General features: G+C 36.6%; 1 protein-coding gene across 1 annotated transcript in view; it reads left to right on the top strand.

Moving 5' to 3' along the window:
• Positions 1–915: 915 nt before the first annotated feature.
• The window catches only part of LOC134661280 (5-hydroxytryptamine receptor 2A), a 47,253-nt gene continuing 25,885 nt past the window's right edge, over positions 916–22,283 (top strand). The window contains exon 1 of the mRNA XM_063517271.1: positions 916–1,421. Coding sequence (XP_063373341.1) covers positions 1,043–1,421 — 379 coding nt within the window. The 5' untranslated portion in view covers positions 916–1,042. The remainder of the gene's footprint in view (positions 1,422–22,283) is intronic.

Genomic DNA, 22,283 nt, shown 5'->3' with positions numbered 1-22,283 from the left:
GAAAAAAGTTCGAACTTTATAGTACGGGGAGCCGACGGGTTTTTTAAATTATATTTTTCTTATCGTTTGGTTTGATATATTCATGACCTTAAAAAAACCGGCCAAGTGCGAGTCGGACTCGCGCACGAAACGTTCCGTACCATTACGCAAAAAACAGCAAAAAATCACATTTGTTGTATGAGAGCCCCACTTAAATATTTATTTTAGTCTGTTTTTAGTATTTGTTATAGCGGCAACAGAAATACATCATCTGTGAAAATTTCAACTTCTAGCTATCAAGGTTCATGAGATACAGCCTGGTGACAGACAGACGGATAATGAGACGGACGGGGTGGAGTCTTAAAAGTAGGGTCCCGTTTTTACCCTTTGGGTACGGAACCCTAAAAAAAAAGACTAGTTATAAACTTGCAGTCATTCTTGAGTTACCACTCACTGAGCAATTTAGGGAAAAAGATCGTTGTTAATGTAAATAAAATAGATTCAATGAATGTATCAGAATGGAAGTTATACGTCAAATCCGTTTAGAACCGAATTTTCATTATTAATCGTAAAAACTATGCCTACTTGCAAAACAAAAATCCCTAGGGTCGAAATGTAAAATCAACCTATTATATCTAATCCACTTTTTAGAGTATGAGAGAGGAAAACAAATTAGGTATCCAGATTAAACGGATGAGGTTAAACGAATTTAATGTAAACCAATCGTGAATTAGGGAGGGTAGGGGAGATTTGTATACGCATTACTTGTCTGTTATATGCCGTTTTTTCACTGATAGCTAAATAACAAATTATATTAGGTAGGTACTTCATATTTATGCCTCTTGTAATTATGTTGTACAGTAAAAATTAAATAAACGAATTAACCGCATTCATATAACAAAATGTTTTTTGTCAACAGGTGGCGGTACCTAATCAAGAATTCTTTCACAATGAGTTGCTTACAGTCCATATACTACATTTATGAAATAAGGTGAAAAGCTTAAATAGTAAATATGAGCGGCGTTTCTTAAATAAAATACTATATTGGCATAGATTATCAGTCATGAATGGTCTGCAGCTTTTTCAAGAGGTTACCACCCCAATAAGATACTCCGCTACCGAGCTATCTGATGAAACGTTGTACTATTCCTTCAACGAGAGCGTACTTACAACTCTAGATAATGTTGAAAAAGAGTTAACTGACAGAGAAAACTACAATGGGTGGTTTGCTTCCATGGAGCTATGGAAAATTAATATATGGGCCATACTTGCATCCGTTCTGGTAGTCTGCACGGCGGGTGGGAATATCCTTGTCTGCATGGCGATATATCTAGAACGGAGACTTCAAAATGTCACTAACTACTTCTTGATGTCATTGGCTATAACGGACTGCATGGTGGCGGTGCTTGTGATGCCTTTAGGAATATTATCGCTAGTAAAAGGTGCGTATAACGAACAACGATGTAAGCATAGTAGGTAGAACCTTAGGTACTGTTACAGTACTCTATACTATTCCTACAGTACTCTATACTACTCCTACAGTAGAAGTTAAAACATTCACAACAATGCGCTTTGCTTTGTATTTTTGACTGCCAAATATCTCAAACTTAGTCTTTTTCACAGCTAGCTACCTATTATTTTTCTGCTTGTTACGTATATGTTTTGGCTGCTAACTTTATTTTTATGCTAACTTGGGATGTCGTTGTTGTCTAATATACTTTTGTACATGATTATTCGCAAATTGATTCACAATGAAAATCTATTTATAATAGTATGAAAAGCTTCTTAGGTCAGAATTCTATTATCGCCCGACATATCGATAGTTTTCGAATTACGAGCTATTCTGAAATATAATTGTCAACTTTAAGAACATAATGGACACAAATATACATGAAAAAATTATGAAAAGTCAATTTTTTTATAAACTAGGTAACCACCCCTTTATATTATATGATCTCTAAGTGGCCCATTTAAAGAACTTGTCTTAGTAACTACGAGTAGTAAAATATAAAACATATGAAAAGCCTAGCATTATACATTATTATGTTACATTTTGATTGAGAACGCATTGTTGCGCAACGTTTCAGTACCTACAGTGACATCGCCCCATCAGCGCCCGTTTCCCGCAGCTACAATCTAAGTAATACCTTTTCCCATCAACATTTTATGGCGATTAATACCAAGTAACAAATAAGGATAACTGTAAATAACTTGACTACTCCAATCTATTGTAATTTTCCGGTCAAAGTGAGTTTTAATAGTCTCTGAATAAACAGATACGAGTATTAGAGCAGTCAGCCATAATAAGACCGTAGAATGATACCTGCACAGCTATATTATCCCTTATTTAATCCTTAGGTCAACATTGACATAGGTAACAGTCTAAACTGGAATATCCACCGCAAAAGGGTCATCAGATAAAGGATTTTGAGGATGTGAATTTTAGGGTCCCGATAATGCTTGCCTTGAGTAGATTAGATCCTTTCCTCTGCGTAAACGGTTTCCAATAAGTTTATTTTATTTTATTTCATATGTTAATACAATAATTTTGACAGTAATATTATATAATTCAGAGTACGCTCTATTACGATTAGAGCAATTACGGGGATAAATGACCAAGGTATGTAATAGTTGGGTTTATACAAAGTCACCAAAAAACATTTCATGTGAAGTTAAAAAAAAATCTAATTATTCAAACAAACAAGTCAAAGTTGCATAAAATTTGAAATTTCATAAAGTATATGACATGTACAAGTATTTGTAGGTTATAATATTAGAAGAAGAAGAAGAACGACATTTATTCCATAAACCACACATACACAGGACAATAAGATGAAATAAATAAGATAAAGAGAAAATAATTAAAACAGCAAAACAAGATACTTAATACACACATGATATTACACATGTTTAATTCTTACACAAGTTAATTTTATTTCGATAGGTACTTCCATCCATGTAAATTGTAAGTACATCTACAAGTTCGCTGGAAAAATATTAAATATATATGGAAAATACGCGCCTACCATTTAGGTATGTCCGCAAATCCGTAAGGCGTTTATTGAAATGCCTGATGAAATCCTACATGTAGTTTCATGATTTGGTTAATACTATTAAAAGGCGGCATCGTCAAACAGCGGTCTTGACATCACTACGAGAACCGGCAACACTGGGAGCAGCATGATGACGTCTGTCATCTAGAGATCGGTTTTTGCGCGTGATCAGCGTCGCGTATTACCTAAGTCCCTAACTCTCATATTTTGTGATTCTCTAATAAATATTGTTATAAATGGTGCTCTGGTGTTTTTACCCTTACAGCTTCAGAAGTGGGATAGTGGATTCCCGCCTACTACGATATAATTTGTCGAAATTGACATTACGAAATTTACCGCGCGTAGTCCTTCCTTGTTTCATTGTTCTGATCGTTAATCTGATTGTAATGAGTAAATGCACCAACACCACTCATCAGTTAGGGACTTAAATATACAAAGTCCAAGATTGGTGTCAAAATCATACCTACAAGAATAGCCTACAAAACTAACCTGTGCCGGCTATTGGCTGGCGTAGGTATCGTACCTTTGCCGTGTGTTTTGTGTGTTTTGTGTTTGATTTCAGATACCTATTTCAGTTTATGTACATCAATGATCATGACTGTCAAAAATAAAACATTGACAGTGTAATAAAGCTGCTGGCATGTATGTATTACAATATTCACAGCAGAAGATCACAAGATATAAGCTGACAGATACCATTAGGTACAATTGAATTTTGATATTGGTATGAATGAAATAAATCCTTAAGATTACAGAGTAACTCAGGTAAAAGTTAACTCAGGTAAGAAGTCTGTTGATCCAACACCTAACAGTGCTCCGGGGCCATAGTGGTAAATATTCACTGCCTCACTTATATGTTGTGTTATTTTTGTAATCTATGTGCTTTCAGATACATAACATAATGTGATTAAGTATGTCTACATGACATATTAACAAAATGCTATGAACATTTTCTAAAGTTTGTGTCGTGGTGAGATTTGCATTCAAGTAAAAAGCATATAAAACAAGTTTGGTAATGTAAATTTAGCCTTGATTGATGCTATATGAATGGTGGTATTATGCTTTCATGATTAACAATGAGTGCTATTTAATACTTTATCCTTTCAGTCAAATTAAAATAGATTACAAGTTTTCAAAAACACTGGAATATTGGTTACAACAACAATAAGGAGAAATTACTTGTTGTTTCATATGTGTGTGTGTATGATATTACACATGTTTATTGCAACTGACATAATGCTTTGTTGGTGTGTTTTTGGTTTGTGTAATTTCCAGATATTTGACAGCAATGATTCTTGAATTGAACGACCATACCGTCATTGAAGACACTAGAGTGGCTATCGGGTCGGGCCTCTATAATGAACCCTAATGGACATGGGTAATATTTCAAAGTTAATTGGTTATGGATGCCAGGTATATTATGTCCTAGTGCTCATAATTCATATATGGGGAAAATATGTTGATAAGTGGCTATTCTCCGAAGTCATGGAAAATGAGGTATTTATTTAGAAATAAAATGTTTGTTCATGTTGTACATGTATACTAACGGTCAGTATGTGTTACATTGACTGTGTGTGGTTAGTAAAGTGCGCTTTGTGAACAAGTGAAAGGTGACAGTTATTTGTAGCTGGTTAGTATTGTCTGTGACACAAGTAGTCGCTCCATGTTTCCGGAGCCTCCTCGGACTGAATATTTTAAAAGCCAGTTCATTTCACATATAACCTCCTGCATCTTTGCAATTAACACTAAGCTGCAGACATACTGATAAATAAGGCAGTAAATCATTTGAGATGTTGAGAAAATTTCTGTCTGTACATATTATTGATTGGTTCTATGTATGAAAAATCTTATGAATGTTTATACAAATTAATTGCATACAGCTTATAGTATGTTGTGGTTGTTGTTTTGTTCATTGGGATGTTGGTTTAAGTTTGCATTGCAAATATTTTTCACAAAATGTCATGTTATAAAATGAACCAAAGACATATATTTAAACAGACTTACCAAACTAATGAAAGTTTTATTGGCATGACATTGTCAAGTGTTTGAGTTATTGACAATGATAATCATTTGTGTTCTAACAGTATGTTTCAGATGCATTTCATTATAACAAAACTTTATTACTGATGAAGTTTGATGAATTTCCAAGGTTAAAATCTTGTCAAAGAGATGGACATATTGAACAAGATATTTACTGAGCTGAGTATGACACTGGTAAAGCAGGTTGTTGCTAATGGTAAGCGAGGTAAATACTTTCAGGAGTCAATATGGATATTGACGGTCTACATGATACATGTCTTTTACATACAAGTGCGACTGGACTCTAAACGTTCCAGTCCGATAAGTGTTTTATGGGTGAATATTAAACGAAGGTAAATAGCTTGGTTAAAGCTTTCCAAATAACTATTTTAACCCATTCACTGCTAATGAACATTGACCGAAGAATATCGTGTCATGAGCTACTGTTTGAAGTTATTGACGGTTTTCGTCTGAACTTGTAGTGTGTTATGGTACCGTTTGCATTAATAAACAGTACACTTTTATTACTTCTGGGTTTCATAAATCAGAAGTTATAAATAATAATATGTTTCACAAATTTTGTGGGTTCACTAAGTATGTATTTCATTGTTTTGAAAAATGCATAAATTGTGGTTTATTATGTTATGAACTCATTTATCTTACAATGTGTGCTTGCATGGCATTTAACAAAATTATTTAGTTTTGTGCAGGTATAAGTTAACCTGGATGATGATGTGTTGAGTTATCTACACATAAAATGCACATGCACAGCTGGAGAAAATCAACCATGTGTGTCTTGGGATTGGAAGCTTTATGGTTTAAGCATATGTGCCATGATTTGACTGATTGGTCATTATCAATATACACTTCATGATGGTTGAAAAATACAATTTGTGAAACCTCGATAAGGCGAACCTGGGTAAGAGAGGAACCTCGATAACATGAACTTCTGTTCAGGCTCTACTGTAGTTCAATGTGGTATAGTAAGAGTGTTGCCTTTATTTAGGGGCACGGAAGAGGCAAGCCAAGTTGCACATGATCATTTACAATTGGTTGCATAGTAGCAACTGCTTATTATTTTATATTTCCCATGTTAAGGGCAAATGCTGTTATTTCAGGTACTGTTTTCAGATTAAGAACTGACCACGAGTATATTCTCAGATTAGGAACTGAGATATAATTTTATGAGACACTCGGATTGAGAACTGAGTGATTATTTTATTTATATTACTTACTCTCGAGTTCGGAATCGAGTTGTGATTTTGTTTTATCCCAGATTTAGAACTGGGTTACTGTTGTCATACTTATGTGTTTTGTTAACAGGTTTGCCGACTAAAATAAACACATTGTGCTTGATTAATTTTATTAGACACTCGGATTGAGAACTGAGTGATTATTTTATTTATATTACTTACTCTCGAGTTTGGAATCGAGTTGTGATTTTGTTTTATCCCAGATTTAGAACTGGGGGTACTGTTGTCATACTTATGTGTTTTGTTAACAGGTTTGGCGACTAAAATAAACACATTGTGCTTGATTAATTTTATTAGACACTCGGATTGAGAACTGAGTGATTATTTTATTTATATTACTTACTCTCGAGTTTGGAAACGAGTTGTGATTTTGTTTTATCCCAGATTTAGAACTGGGTTACTGTTGTCATACTTATGTGTTTTGTTAACGGGTTTGCCGACTAAAACATGGACTAACCTATTAGGACTCGCAATCGCCATTTTGAGTAGCGTACCCCGGAAGAAAACATTTTTTTTGTATTAGACTTAGATGGCGTCGGTCATTCAGCGGGCTGTAGGTTGTGTAGCCCATTCCGCAAGAGGGCGCTGCCACTAGAAGAGTTGTAGACGTTGTAGTTGTTAAGGTGTAGTTCTTAGTTTTTCTTAAACGAATGGATAGATGGCGCAATAATTTTAATATTAGGTAGCTGGTCAACCAAATCTTGTCAGTAAAAAAAGGCGCGAAATTCAAATTTTCTATGGGACTACATTTTTCAAATTTGCCGCCTTTTTCTACTGTCAAGATCTGGTTGACCGAGTATACTACCGCATCATTTGCGTTTCTATGTGTGAACAGCGCATCTGTACACGTGTCATTGTGTGAGTTAGTTGTTATTATTATAATTAGGGCTGACTTTCGTTTTTTGTCACAGATAGCAATCAAATGTATATGTTTTAGATAAAAATGGTCTTCACAGCAAGATGTGTTGTCGTTAATTGTGTAAACACTAGCAGAAATAGTGACTGCAAATTTTATAGATTTCCAAAAGTAGTGTGGAAACAAGAACACGCAATAAATGGATAATTGCCGTAAGGAGAAAAAAAGTAAGTCACCTAACCTAACCTCTAAAATCATACCTTCCTTAAATACGCAAAAATTTGATTTATGTTGTAAACGTATCAAGTTTTAACGGTGAATTATTTTGTTATAGTCCCGATGGCACTCAAAACCGGACGACAGAATTTGCAGTGCTTACTTTATTGTTGGTAGAAAGGCTGATGAAAGTGATGAACAAGCCAGTCCCAGCTATGTTCCAAGAATCGAGACAAATCAAGACGGATTGACGAAAATGCGGCAATATCGAGGTTCCAACGTTATATGGAACGAAGAAACGCGAAAAAATAGAAGCTGTTAGTGCTATTAATACAACTAATACAAGTGACTTTGAATTGCTGGAAAATAGTGTTAGTGTGACTTCAAAATATTGATAGTGAATGTCAAGTGGACCTGTATACAGGTGTACAAAATCCAGGAAAGACGTTTACGTGCAACAGGTACATATTTTATGGTAAAAAAACGTGATGCCGAAGTTCAAACAGAAATATGTATGTACACCTGTGTGTACAAAATCCAGGAAAGACGTTTACGTGCAACAGGTACATATTTTATGGTAAAAAAACGTGATGCCGAAGTTCAAACACAAATATGTAGATATCAGTACCAGTGTACGAAGATTATTAAGCATTTTAAAATAACAAAACTCGAAGTCTGTAATACTGCTAAAAGTATTTCTCTGGATCTAGCCACCATAACTGACAGTAAATATTTTGCTGGATTTTAATTTATTAAAACCAACGAACAGGGGCCGATTGCATAACAAACTACAACTAATAATACAACCGGAACTCCTTATTTAATAAGTTAAATTAGAAAAGGAGTTCCGCTTGTAATATTAGTTGTAGCAAGTTGTAATTTGTTATGCAATCGGCCGCAGCTTGTAGATCTTGCAGGTGTTACTCTTAACAACTTCAACTTTTTATTAAAAACTACACAAATAAATTATATGGTGAGCGAAAAAGATAGACTTCTACTTTTCTTGATGAAAATAAAACTTGGTGTCACATTTTCAGCACTCAGTGTTTTGTTCGGTATTCATAGAACAACAGTGTCAAGAATATTCTGCCCGTATGTTGAAGAAGTAGCAGCTGTTACATCAAATTTGGTTTTTTGGCTAGAATGCTTCCGTCCGGAGTATAGTAACACTAGAGTACAGAGTTGCCTATAGTACCTACAGAGCAAGTATAGAAGTACCATCAAGTTTTGCTAATCGTGTGTATTGCTACTCACACTATAAAAAGGGTTTTACCTCAAAAGTGCTTATTGGTATTACTCCAGGGAGGCTTCATATCGTTCAAGTCAAAAGAATGTGGTGGAAGAAAAAGTGTCTCCCAAATAACGAGTCAGGATTAGTAGACTACTTAAAAAATTGGGATATTGTCTTGGCTGATAAGGGATTTCCGGCAATAAAGAATGTAATTGATGAAAGTGGAAAAGAAATTGTTTTTTTAGACTGGAGGAAACCGGCCTGTTTTGAGAAAAGTCGTCGACATCTCTTCTAAATACCTAAAACTGGTATGGATGTGTTCCTCGTGATCTCTAGAATACGAATTGACCGGTTTTGGTTTATGGAGGGGGGGACGGGTCGAAAAAAGGGGGGGGGGGGCAAAGATGTCGGCCGACCATCATTGATATTTGTGCTATTATCTATGAAAAGGGAGCTTATTGCCGATGGCGCTTACGACACTGACATCGATAAGCAAAAAACGTAGTAGTTTAAAATTGGGGATTCTGGCACATGTTTAGTTGTTTTGATTCCCAATTTAGCAATTAAGTTTCTTTGAATACTGGAACATTCAATGTTGCTGTCTATCCAATGCGGAGGTCAATTTATGTTATGTGACGCTGATGGACTGATCAGTCATGTTGTGTTAGAAAACTTAAATCGGATTTAAAGGTCCCTTTGTAGTTTTTTATAAATAACTCTTAGACATAGACATAGAAAAGTTTTATTCAACATCACATGAAGTTGCACGCTTAAACGGTGACCTGTAGCAAAAATGATCTGATACATAAGTAATCTTCATAAAATTTTCTACATTAAATATTCTATACGCTTTTTCGCTAGGATCAATATTTAAAAAAATATTTAAGGGAAAAAGTTAATTATAATCAATTGTTAATATTTTTTGTAAACGGTGGCCTGTAGCAAAAAATGTTCTGATACATAAGTAATCTACATAAAATTTTCTACATTAAATATTCTGTACACTTTTTCGCTGGGATCAATATTTAAAAAAATATAAAAGGGAGAAACTTAATTATAATCAAACAATTAATCAATCAATTTTTTGTTAATAACTCGTAAACGGTGGCCTGTAGCAAAAAATGGTTTGAAACATAAGTAATCTACATCCAATTTTCTACATTAAATATTCTATAAAAAAATTCGGTAGGTTCAATATTTAAAAAAATATTTATGGGAGAAAGTCAATTATAATCAATTGTTAATAATTTTGTAAATAACTCGTAAACGGTGGCCTGTAGCAAAACATGTTCTGATACATAAGTAATCTACATAAAATTTTCTACATTAAATATTCTGTACACTTTTTCGCTGGGATCAATATTTAAAAAAATATTTATGGGAGAAAGTTAATTATAATCAATTGTTAATATTTTTTGTAAATAACTCGTAAACGATGGCCTGTAGCAAAAAATGTTCTGATACATAAGTAATCTACATAAAATTTTCTACATTAAATATTCTGTACACTTTTTCGCTGGGATCAATATTTAAAAAAATATTTAAGGGAGAAAGTTAATTATAATCAATTGTTAATATTTTTTGTAAATAACTCGTAAACGGTGGCCTGTAGCAAAAACTGTTCTGATACATAAGTAATCTACATAAAATTTTCTACATTAAATATTCTGTACACTTTTTCGCTGGGATCAGTATTTAAAAAAATATTTAAGTGAGAAAGTTAATTATAATCAATTGTTAATATTTTTTGTTAATAACTCGTAAACGGTGGCCTGTAGCAAAAAATGTTCCGAAACATAAGTAATCTACATCCAATTTTCTACATTAAATATTCTATAAAAAAATTCGGTAGGTTCAATGTTTAAAAAAAATATTTAAGGGAGAAAGTTAATGGGGAAGTTAGTGCACTGAGTTGTCCCTTTTGTCCCAGGCGATGCCGCTTGACACAATTGTTCCTTTGATCATACTTAATTGATGTGAAGCCTTAACCTGGATATTAACTTTTGGCTTACCCCCAAAAAGGGAGAGGAGAAAAGTGGTTCCGGCTGTACACTGCGCTCTGTTTGATATAAAGCCGCAATCCGATGATTGATTGACATAATTGTTCTCCCAGGAGGTTCGTGGGGTATTTGTCTTTGGTACGGTCGTATAGAGAGCGGCTGGGTGACCTCCAGAAAATTCCGACTTTTGGTCTACCGCTTCCGGTCAGAAAAATGTTTGACGGCCCGGCCAAACGGTCGGACCTAGGTGGGGGGGGTGCTCGACCAAATGTCATAGAGGTACCCTGGCAGTTTTTGACGCCGCCATTTTTTTGTCAAAATGGCAGACTTTTATTTTTTATTTTTTCAAGTTTGTCCTAGCGCGCTGAAATTTTGGTCACGGAAACTTGGGGTCCCCTAGATTATTTGTAAAATGTTTTAATTGCGGAAAAACTGGGCACTTTTATTTTGTATGGTAACTTTTAAACGGTGCGTGATAGGTGGGGGGTGCTCGACCAAATGTCATAGAGGGCCTCGAGGGAAATAAAACTGCATTGAAAAAAATTCAAAATGGCCGACTTTTATTTAATTTTTTCAAGTTGGTCCGAGCGCTCCGAGATTTGGCATGGCAGGAGATAGAGGCCTCTAGATTCCTATAAAATTTTTTTTTTTTTTTATAAAACCCAAGATGACGGAAAAAATGGTAATTTTTATTTTGTATGGCAGCTTTTAAACGGTGCGAGATGGGTGGGGGGTGCTCGACCAAATGTCATAGAGGGCCTCGAGAAAAATGGAACTGCATTTAAAAATTTTCAAAATGGCCTTTTTTTTTTAAGTTAGTCCGAGCGCGCTGAGATTTGGATGCGACAAGCCTGGGGGCCCAAGAATACTATGTGAAAAATTTATTTGGAAAAGTCCAACATGGCGGCGGACACGGGCAAAAGTCAAATTTCCAAGTAGGTTAAGCGAGCCCGTAGGGCGAGCTTCAGGCTGGGAGGCCGAAGGCCGACCCCGCGGAGGGCCGTTAGGCCTGGAGCTTCTCCCCGAGTGTCCAAGCGTGGCCTACCCCCAGTAATTTTAGGCGAGGCCGAAGGCCAAGCTGCGGGAATGACGAACCAAGCAAAATCCTATACAAAAACTGTGTTAAGCGAGCCCGAAGGGCGAGCTTCAGGCTGGGAGGCCGAAGGCCGACCCCGGCGGAGGGCCAAAGGCCCGGAGCCTTCACACCGACTCCCAAGCGTACAACCCCCAGTAATTTAAAGCGAGGCCGAAAACCGAGCTGCGTGAATGCAGCGCTTCCAAGCGTTCTACCAAGTCAACTGTCTTGATAAGCGAGCGTTGGCGAAGCGTCGAGGTTCGCGAAGGCCGAAGGCCGAGCTCCGCGTAGGGCCGAAGACCCGAAGCGTTACACGAGAGGGGGAAGTTGGAGCTTAAACACGACCCAATAGTAAAAGTGGCTTAGACAAGCGAAACGGCGGGCCGAAGGCCGTAGGCCTCCTGCCATGCCAAATCTCGGTGCGCTCGGAGCAACTTGAAATTTAAAAAAAAAAAGTCGGCCAGTTTGATTTTTTTTCAATGCAGTTTTATTTCCCTCGAGGCCCTCTATGTTATTTGGTCGAGCACCCCCCACCTATCATCCATCGTTTAAAAGTTACCATACAAAATAAAAGTGCCCAGTTTTTCCGCAAATAAACATTTTACAAAAAAAAAATTTTTCATAGGAATCTAGGGGACCCCGACTTTTCGTGACCAAAATTTCGGCGCGCTAGGACAAACTTGAAAAAATAAAAAAATAAAGTCGGCCATTTTGAAAAAAAAAATGGCGGCGTCAAAATCTGCCAGGGTAAAATATGACATTTGGTCGAGCACCTCCCACCTAAATCCGACCGTTTGGCCGGGCCGTCAAACATTTTTCTGACCGGAAGCGGTAGACCAAAAGTCGGAATTTTATGGAGGTGACCCAGCCGCCCTCTATACGACCGTACCAAAGACAAATACCCCACGAACCTGCTTCTGGGAGAACAATTATGTCAATCAATCATCGGATTGCGGTTTTATATCAAACAGAGCGCAGTGTACAGCCGGAACCACTTTTCTCCTCTCCCTTTTTGGGGGGAAGCCAAAAGTTAATATCCAGGTTAAGACTTCAGATCAATTAAGTATGATCCAAGGAACAATTGTGTCAAGCGGCATCGCCTGGGACAAAAGGGACAACTCAGTGCACTAACTTCCCCATTAACTTTCTCCCTTAAATATTTTTTTAAATATTGAACCTACCGAATTTTTTATACAATATTTAATGTAGAAAATTGGATGTAGATTACTTATGTTTCAAAACATTTTTTACTACAGGCCACCGTTTACGAGTTATTAACAAAAAATATTAACAATTGATTATAATTAACTTTCTCCCTTTTATATTTTTTTAAATATTGATCCCAGCGAAAAAGTGTACAGAATATTTAATGTAGAAAATTTTATGTAGATTACTTATGTATCAGAACATTTTTCGCTACAGGCCACCGTTTACGAGTTATTTACAAAAAATATTAACAATTGATTATAATTAACTTTCTCCCTTAAATATTTTTTTAAATATTGATCCTAGCGAAAAAGCGTATAGAATATTTAATGTAGAAAATTTTATGAAGATTACTTATGTATCAGAACATTTTTGCTACAGGCCACCGTTTAAGAGTTAATTATAAAAAACTACAAAGGGACCTTTAAATCCAATTTAAGTTTTCTAACACAACATGACTTCATCAGTTCATCAGCGTCACATAACATAAATTTACCTCCGCATTGGATAGACAGCAACATTGAATGTTCCAGTATTCAAAGAAACTTAATTGCTAAATTGGGAATCAAAACAACTAAACATGTGCCAGAATCCCCAATTTTAAACTACTACGTTTTTTGCTTATCGATGTCAGTGTCGTAAGCGCCATCGGCAATAAAGTCCCTTTTCATAGATAATAGCACATTTGTTCACATCTTGAGTCCTATGCGACCGATCGGTTCGTGTGAGGTGTCGTTTGAAAGAGTATTAAATGTGCTATTATTGTTTCATAATAACTGTAGTCAATTACAAAATATTTTAAAATATTTGAGTTTTTACCGTGCATGGATGGCATAAGTAATGAAATGATTAACTATGCGTCTAACTCAATAAATTACAACTATACCGCAATTATTTTATTACAAAATATACGAGACATTTCATTAGCTTACCAAAAACATAATAGACCCCGAGCCAGGCGCAAATTTCGTCAGTCATCGCCTCCCGGGTGAAAACTCGTATACTGGTTAACGGCCATATATGATGAGCCCTCGTGGACGTCAGCTGCCGCTACGTTATGACTTGGTTATATAATATCATACACCATTAAAACTTATAGACCGCGAGCCACGAACAGGTTTCCATGACCAATTAACGGCTACGTATGATGAATCCTCGTGGACGTCAGCTGCCGCTCCGTTGGTGGGTTGAGGAATGGCAGCCACCGAAACATGTAAAAAAAATTGCGGTAAAGTTATAATTTATTGAGTTAGACGCATGTTTTGTCAGTACTTATGCCATCCATGCACGGTAAAAAATCATATATTTTACAATATTTTGTAAACGACTACAGTTATGACTACGGTTATTATGAAACAATAATACCACGTTTAATACTCTTTCAAACGACATCTCACACGAACCGATCGGTCCCATAGGAGAGCGTTCAAGTATTACGTAACGCAATTTTTGGACATTTTTGACCCCCCCTCCCCCCCATGTAACGCGCCGTAACGTTTTTCTGTAACCCCCCCTAAAGGCCACAATTATGTTGCGTAAAGTACCGTAAAGTGGCGAAAAGTTCTGAAGGGTTAAAAAACAATGTTACGTAACGCGTAGTTTAAACCCCCCCTCCCGCCTTTGTAACGCATCGTAACGTTTTACAAGAACCCCCCCACCCCCAAATTCGTTACGTAATACTTGAACGCTCCCTAGGACTCAAGATGTGAACATATCAATGCTGGTCGGCCGCCCACTATCCCCCCTTTTTTTCGACACGTCCCCCCCTCCATAAACTAAAACCGGTCAATTCGTATTCTACAGACCACGAGGAACACATCCATACCAGTTTTAGGTATTTAGAAGAGATGTCGACGAAAATCGTGAAGGAGACGACTTTTGTTTAATTTACCTATAGACTATTATTATGCCACCTTTTCTCCAGAATAAAGGTGAATTTACAAGGGAAGTGACCGATGCAACTTATAAAATAGCTCGAGTCAGAATTCATGTCGAAAGAATAATGCAGCACTTAATAATTTATCAGATACTACATAAAATTCCTGTAAATGTATTTTATCATAAACTGAAATAAATGTCATATACTCAGAAAAAAACAGAGACCACCGACCGAGATCGAGAGGTAACAGGCACCTGCCGCGATAGCAGAGGACGCTGGTTCGATTCCAGCCTGGGGCACTAGAGGCTAGGGTCACTTTTTCTGAGTATATGACATTTATTTCAGTTTATAATTTATATAGTAGTGTGACTACTCAAAATAATAACAAATTAAAATATTTTCTAAAAATAATTTAATTTGTTCTAGTATGTTATTTTATCATATTGATGATATATTACATGTTTAACCCTTTAACCGCCAGAGTCTGATATATAAGACATTACATATCCAGCTCATCTCGCCACAGTCTGATGAATAAGATAAAGATCTGATTTGGTTTTTACAGCACATTTATAACTCCCGTAACTATGCCAACCTTACTCTGCGTGGTACAATTACTGTCGGTGGTGACACGAGCACGCTCGATCAAAAATTGCTGACGGTTAAAAGGTTAATTGTTGGGTACTAGTAAACCTGCAACCACCTATATTTTCAAACAAATAAAACAACAGTTATTTTTACAATATTTACATTATTTAAAAAGCTATTAAAACATTGCATTTTTATTTAAATTTGTTTTTATTTCACACATAAAACCTGTAAATATTATGTGACTTTTCATGCCTGAAGGACCCTTATGCACATGGAGCATAAGGAACCACAGGCATTGACCACCACATATTTATAACATGGGCCCGTGGACCTATGAAAATGTGTCAGTCAGGTTAGGGTTTAATATGTCCAAGCACTGGACTGATCAACATTTTTATAAGTCTAATGTACAGTCAAGTCAAGTACAATGGATTAAGGTTAAGAAATGCATACATATTTATGAACTCTACTGTACATACCATTAGTCATATTCCTTTATTTCAGTCACATGCATAAACTTACAGCTAAGGATGCCAAAACGCTTATGTGGTAGGGACAATACATACATCAGAATCAAACATAGTCTAAAGCTAAAGATTATTAAAACAAAACAAAAACAATCAAATAAGGTCAGGTTAATATTTAGGTATGCTAGGATTCTAAGATATAAAAATGTTGAGTTCCTTACTTACAGGCCTTCCAGCTAGGTATGCGTATTGCAAATTTTCACAAAGCGTGATACTGCAATATTCAGCTTTACTATACATATAAAAAAAACAGTAATAAACATTTTGAGTTAACAACATTTAAACATATTATTTTACTTAATACTACTACTACATACTACTATTTGAAAAGTTAATTACCTAACATTGTATTGATTATATTTTTTCTGTAAAACTACGCTTTGGCTGGTTTTTCTCACTCAAAGTTTGGTTTGTTCTTGTAGAATACAAGAGCCGTAGATAATGAGCGAAGTAAAATTATTCACTTATTAAAATTGCTGCTTTAATAAAGTCTTTGTCTCTGTCTACTCTTACTATACAACTACCTTTTGGTGAATATATAAAGAGATCATACATAGTCATACCAGTGACATACATTTGCACTTGGATTTGGGTATAAGTTAATATGGTTTGCTTCTTTTTAATTCTGGTTGATCATTCACAAACTGCGAATATTGCACATTATGACATTACATTTTTGTTTATCAAAATCTGCAATAGGTGGTTTTTACAACATACAGGACATTTAACTTCTACTAACACTGACACATTCATCGCATATAACAACACCATCTACACTAGTGCACAACCAAGGCTGATCTTTGCTAACAATCACTCCGACACAAGAAATTCTTAGTCTCCTCGCCGAGTACCACTCTTCAGACATTGATTGTTCTATTGTGTCACTACAGAATTTAAAAATGTCTTTATCTGCCAACGCAACATTTGCTTCATAAAAGTTTTTCTAATGTTTTTTCTATGACTAAAAAAAATTTTTCTATGACTTTTTAGTCTAGCTTCACTTTTGTACACATCAAACTCTTTTCTAAAAATACTAAAGTTTTCAAGACATGTAACACATTCTTCTTTTTTTTTATCAGTCTGTTCTACTAAATTTTCCGACAACCTTGCTAACGGAAATTTCAATATCTTCTGTACAATTTATTTCAGCAACTTCCAGTACACGTTTCAAGGCACAATCTTCCTTTAAATCTGTGACATCGAACTGAAAAGGTTCACACTTGTGTTTCTTTGATGTAGGATACATTTCGTGGAAGTATCTCCCTTTGGAATACTTTTCGTTCGTAAATTGTCGAACACTTGGCTTGCCCCATTTTTGTTCCTGGCTGGTTTAGGTGGAACTCTCTTCATGATTGATGTAGTAAATTAGTGCTGCAATGCTGCTTGAATTTGCCACTTTTGTTATAAACAATCGCATGTTACTCTAGTAACATGACGATTGATATTACGAATTAAGGCTGTCTTATACGCTGTCGCCGTCACAGAGGCTTGACGAACCACTCGGGCTTTGATTATGTAGCTCCTGTCGCCTTGCCAGATGTCTTGCACCTCCAGTACGTGCCGGTAACGACCAAATTTCATGGGTTATGGCACGAAAAACCCTGTTCCCGTCAGAAGCACGTTCATTTTAACTGAAAACCACAATGCTAATGTAATTGTCAATACAGCCGTCGTCCAAATATGTCGAATAATTATACTGTAATATCATTAGATTTCATTGAAATTATTACGATGTTTACTTACTTCACGTTTGAAAGTTTTCTGACAGAATATCTCAAAGTTGCGCTCGCTAGGACAGAGAGTCATACTATCTTTGTCTTACACTAGTACTATCACCCAAAAGAAAAGGATGAGTATAGTTTTTTTTGTTCCTATTTACTGATCTATACCTATATTCGATTTTTCAAAGATATCTTTGATACGTCAAATACGTAAAGGCGTATCCAGATTAGTCAATTTTTCACCAATCTGGAAGGGAAGGGAATCGAATCAGGAGGTGCGGACGCAAACGGCAATTTGGCTCACTGATTCGATTGCCCGATCAAATCAGGAGGTGCGGACACAAAAATGCCAATTTTCGAAGCTAGTATCTATGGAATGCTAGGATCTGTACGTACTTTTTACAATCTGATCAAATTCTCGTGTCGAATCAGGCCGAAATACCAATTTGATTCCCCGATCACATCAGCAGGTGCGGACACAAAAATGACAAATTTCATAGTAGAATGCAAATTGGTGATTTAATTTCTGTACGTGTGGACGCTAGGCAAGATAAGATTGGCCAAATATTTTCCTGAACAAATCGACTGATTTGATCAGTCCCGTCTGGATACCCACTAATTGGCCAATCTCATTTAGCATCCACACGTAGGTACACAAATTAAATCACCAATTTGCATTCCATAGATAATTACTGTGAAAATTGGCATTTTTGTGTCCGCACCTGCTTATTTGATCGGGGAATCAAATTGGTATTTGCGTCCGCTCGGCCTGATTCGATCGGAGAATTTTATCAGACTGGCGAAAAATTGACTAGTCTGGATACGCCTTTATGCATTACTTACCTTTTTAGGGTTCCGTACCCAAAGGGTAAAAACGGGACCCTATTACTAAGACTCCGCTGTCCGTCCGTCCGTCTGTCACCAGGCTGTATCTCACGAACCGTGATAGCTAGACAGTTGAAATTTTCACAGATGATGTATTTCTGTTGCCGCTATAACAACAAATACTAAAAACAGAATAAAATAAAGATTTAAGTGGGGCTCCCATACAACAAACGTGATTTTTGACCGAAGTTAAGCAACGTCGGGCGGGGTCAGTACTTGGATGGGTGACCGTTTTTTGCTTGTTTTGCTCTATTTTTAGGGTTCCGTAGCCAAATGGCAAAAAACGGAACCCTTATAGATTCGTCATGTCTGTCTGTCTGTCCGTCTGTTTGTCCGTCCGTATGTCACAGCCACTTTTCTCCGAAACTATAAGAACTATACTGTTGAAACTTGGTAAGTAGATGTATTCTGTGAACCGCATTAAGATTTTCACACAAAAATAGAAAAATAACAATTAATTTTTGGGGTTCCCCATACTTCGAACTGAAACTCAAAAATTTTTTTTTCATCAAACCCATACGTATGGGGTATCTATGGATAGGTCTTCAAAAATGATATTGAGGTTCCTAATATCATTTTTTTCTAAACTGAATAGTTTGCGCGAGAGACACTTCCAAAGTGGTAAAATGTGTGTCCCCCCCCCCCCCTAACTTCTAAAATAAGAGAATGATAAAACTAAAAAAAATATATGATGTACATTAGCATGTAAACTTCCACCGAAAATTGGTTTGAACGAGATCTAGCAAGTAGTTTTTTTTTTAATACGTCATAAATCGCCTAAATACGGAACCCTTCATGGGCGAGTCCGACTCGCACTTGGCCGCGTTGATGGTGCGGAACCCTCCGTGCGCGAGTCCAACTCGCACTTGTTACATATGTTGAGTATAATATTTGAGGTTGTCATGGTACCCAGTGTAAATAAATATGTCAATAAAAAAATAGAACTTTATCAAATATATTACAAATAGGTAAAAATACTTTTCTCCAATATGCTCGGAAATGTTCACCTTATTGTAGCAAAAATAGTACGGGAAGATCTTCGTTATTGTCAAACTCTAATTTAAAAAAATCAAACTATCGCTGTCCTTTTCTAGCGGACGGGAAGTAAAAAAACACTACAGTAATAACTTATTACTGTAGTGTTTTTTACTTTTTAAAAATAAAAAACGTAAACAGCCAATTATTATAGCCGCGAGCCGCGTCTACACGACCCGATCAGCTATCATTTCAAGCTATAGGATAGAGTGAGATAGTAAGCCTTTCATGTCTCGTTCTTACAAGACCGTTGTGCTCGTGTCTGATCGTGCGAATACTGCTTAATAAAATCAAAGATTATTTTTATATATTTTTTAAGGATCTAAATCCGTGTTAATATTAAAGCTTTTATAGTTTGTCAAAGGACTATCTCATTTCAAACATAGACAGAGAGAATCATACTATCTTTGTCTTACTCTAGTACTAGCACCCAAAAGAATAGGATGGGTATAGTTTTCCTGGTTCTTACTAACTGACAAATTGGTTTGACCAACTATATTGCACAATTATATTGAATGAACGAATATTGAATGGTACTGAATGGCCGAATAAGTTTGTGCCTTTAACTTTTAAAAATTAATTAGAGGGGAATTGTTTTTGACATTCTTGATGTGAAGGTTCGATTTGAGTGATGCTTGATGCTTAAATAATTATTATTTGAGCTTATTTCCTCGCATGTTTGGAGAAAAGCACTATATATGCCTCGGCAGGAATAGCAATTCGTGGATTCGTCTTCTTTGTCGGACTCCGCTTCGCGTCGTCCGACAAAATCGAAACTCATCCACGAATTGCTCTTTCCCGGCCTCTGCAATAATGTACTATAAATGTAATGTATCGTGTTACCGCGCGTCGGTAACATTAATATTATGTGACAGAAAAATGTATTACGAGTTATTAAAATTAGTAAGACATCGCTAATGCTATTATATTTATATTTTATATGAATGAATATATTTATATTTTTTTAATATCAAACATCCAAAAAAAATGCGTCAAATGAAACGAATTCAGTACGGGGTATGGTCGAAGCGCCATCTCACGAAATATATTATCAACATTGAGGCAAGACGAGAGCATGACGATAGTTGTCATTCCAACCCGTCACATGGCATTGATACAGAATCACACTTATTGCAACATTTGACACTACTAGAGACATCTGCTATACTTTTGGGAACTAAATATAAAGTCACGCTACTCAAAATGGCGATTGCGAGTCCTAATAGGTTAGTCCATGACTAAAATAAACACATTGTGCTTGATTAATTTTATTAGACACTCGGATTGAGAACTGAGTGATTATTTTATTTATATTACTTACTCTCTTCAATGTCTGCTATAGAGCTTTAATTATTATGTGCTCTTTAAGAAGGGCTGTTACTTTAGTCTTGGCAAGGGATGCTATCCTTAATAGGCTACTTCCTGGCGCCGGTAATCGCAACAGAGGCTTTAAGGAGCGGCCTGTTGCTTGTCACTATCCTTGAGAGGGTGGTTGTTGCTGATATTTGCAGTGTAGGCTTTAAGAAGCGGACCATTGCATGTGATATAAGACTATCCTTCAGAGGATGGTTGTTACAGGTATTTGCAGTGTAGGCCTTAAGAGGCGGACCATTGCATGTGATATAAGACTTTCCTTAAGAGGATGGTTGTTACTGGTATTTGCAGTGTAGGCTTTAAGAGGCGGACCATTGCATGTGATATAGACTATCCTTGGGAGGATGGTTGTTACTGGTATTTGCAGTGTAGGCTTTAAGAGGCGGACCATTGCATGTGATATAAGACTATCCTTAAGAGGATGGTTGTTTACTGGTATTTGCAGTGTAGGCTTTAAGAAGCGGACCATTGCATGTGATATAAGACTATCCTTAAGAGGATGGTTGTTTACTGGTATTTGCAGTGTAGGCTTTAAGAGGCGGACCATTGCATTCCTTAAGAGGATGGTTGTTTACTGGTATTTGCAGTGTAGGCTTTAAGAGGCGGACCATTGCATGTCATATAAGACTATCTTTAAGAGGATGGTTGTTACTGGTGTTTGCAGTGTAGGCCTTAAGAGGCGGACCATTGCATGTGATATAAGACTTTCCTTAAGAGGATGGTTGTTACTGGTATTTGCAGTGTAGGCCTTAAGAGGTGGACCATTGCATGTGATATAAGACTATCCTTAAGAGGATGGTTGTTACTGGTATTTGCTGCAATGCAGGCCTTAAAAGGCGGACCGTTGCATGTGAGCTTAGATTATCCTTAATAGGCTAATTTTGTTACTGGTATATCTGCAGTGCAGGCCTTAAGAGGCGGACCATTGCATGTGATACAAGACTATCTTTAACAGGCTAGTATGTTCCTGGTATCTGCAGTGCAGGCTTTAAGAGGCGGACCATTGCATGTGATATGATATTATCCTTAAGAGGACCATTATTTCTACTACCGATGAATGTTTTATCTATATCGTATCGTACTATTTGTTGTTGACCTTGAGAGGTTGGCTTGAGACCTTGTTTACAAAAGGATATTTTAATGACCTTAAGACTGATGATCTCAAGGTTACCTTGAAAGGGTTGCTTGCACTTATACCTTCTAGGGATCGCTGGCGAAGTACCGGATCCAGTAGAGTTGGAGGGAGTGCCTGTTCGAAATACCCAGTTGGAGCGAGTGCGTGCACCGGGCTCCGTGACAACCTTATCGTGAAGGGCCGACTTCTACGGTCGTTGCGCCTACAAGGGCAGTGGTGTCCTAGCCTAGGCAGCTCCGCACATGCAT

The sequence above is a fragment of the Cydia amplana genome, chromosome Z (assembly GCF_948474715.1).
Source record: "Cydia amplana chromosome Z, ilCydAmpl1.1, whole genome shotgun sequence".
In the NCBI taxonomy this organism is placed as follows: Eukaryota; Metazoa; Arthropoda; class Insecta; order Lepidoptera; family Tortricidae; genus Cydia; species Cydia amplana.
The sequence above is the reverse complement of the archived record's forward strand: the minus strand, read 5'-3'. Positions and strand labels throughout refer to the sequence as shown.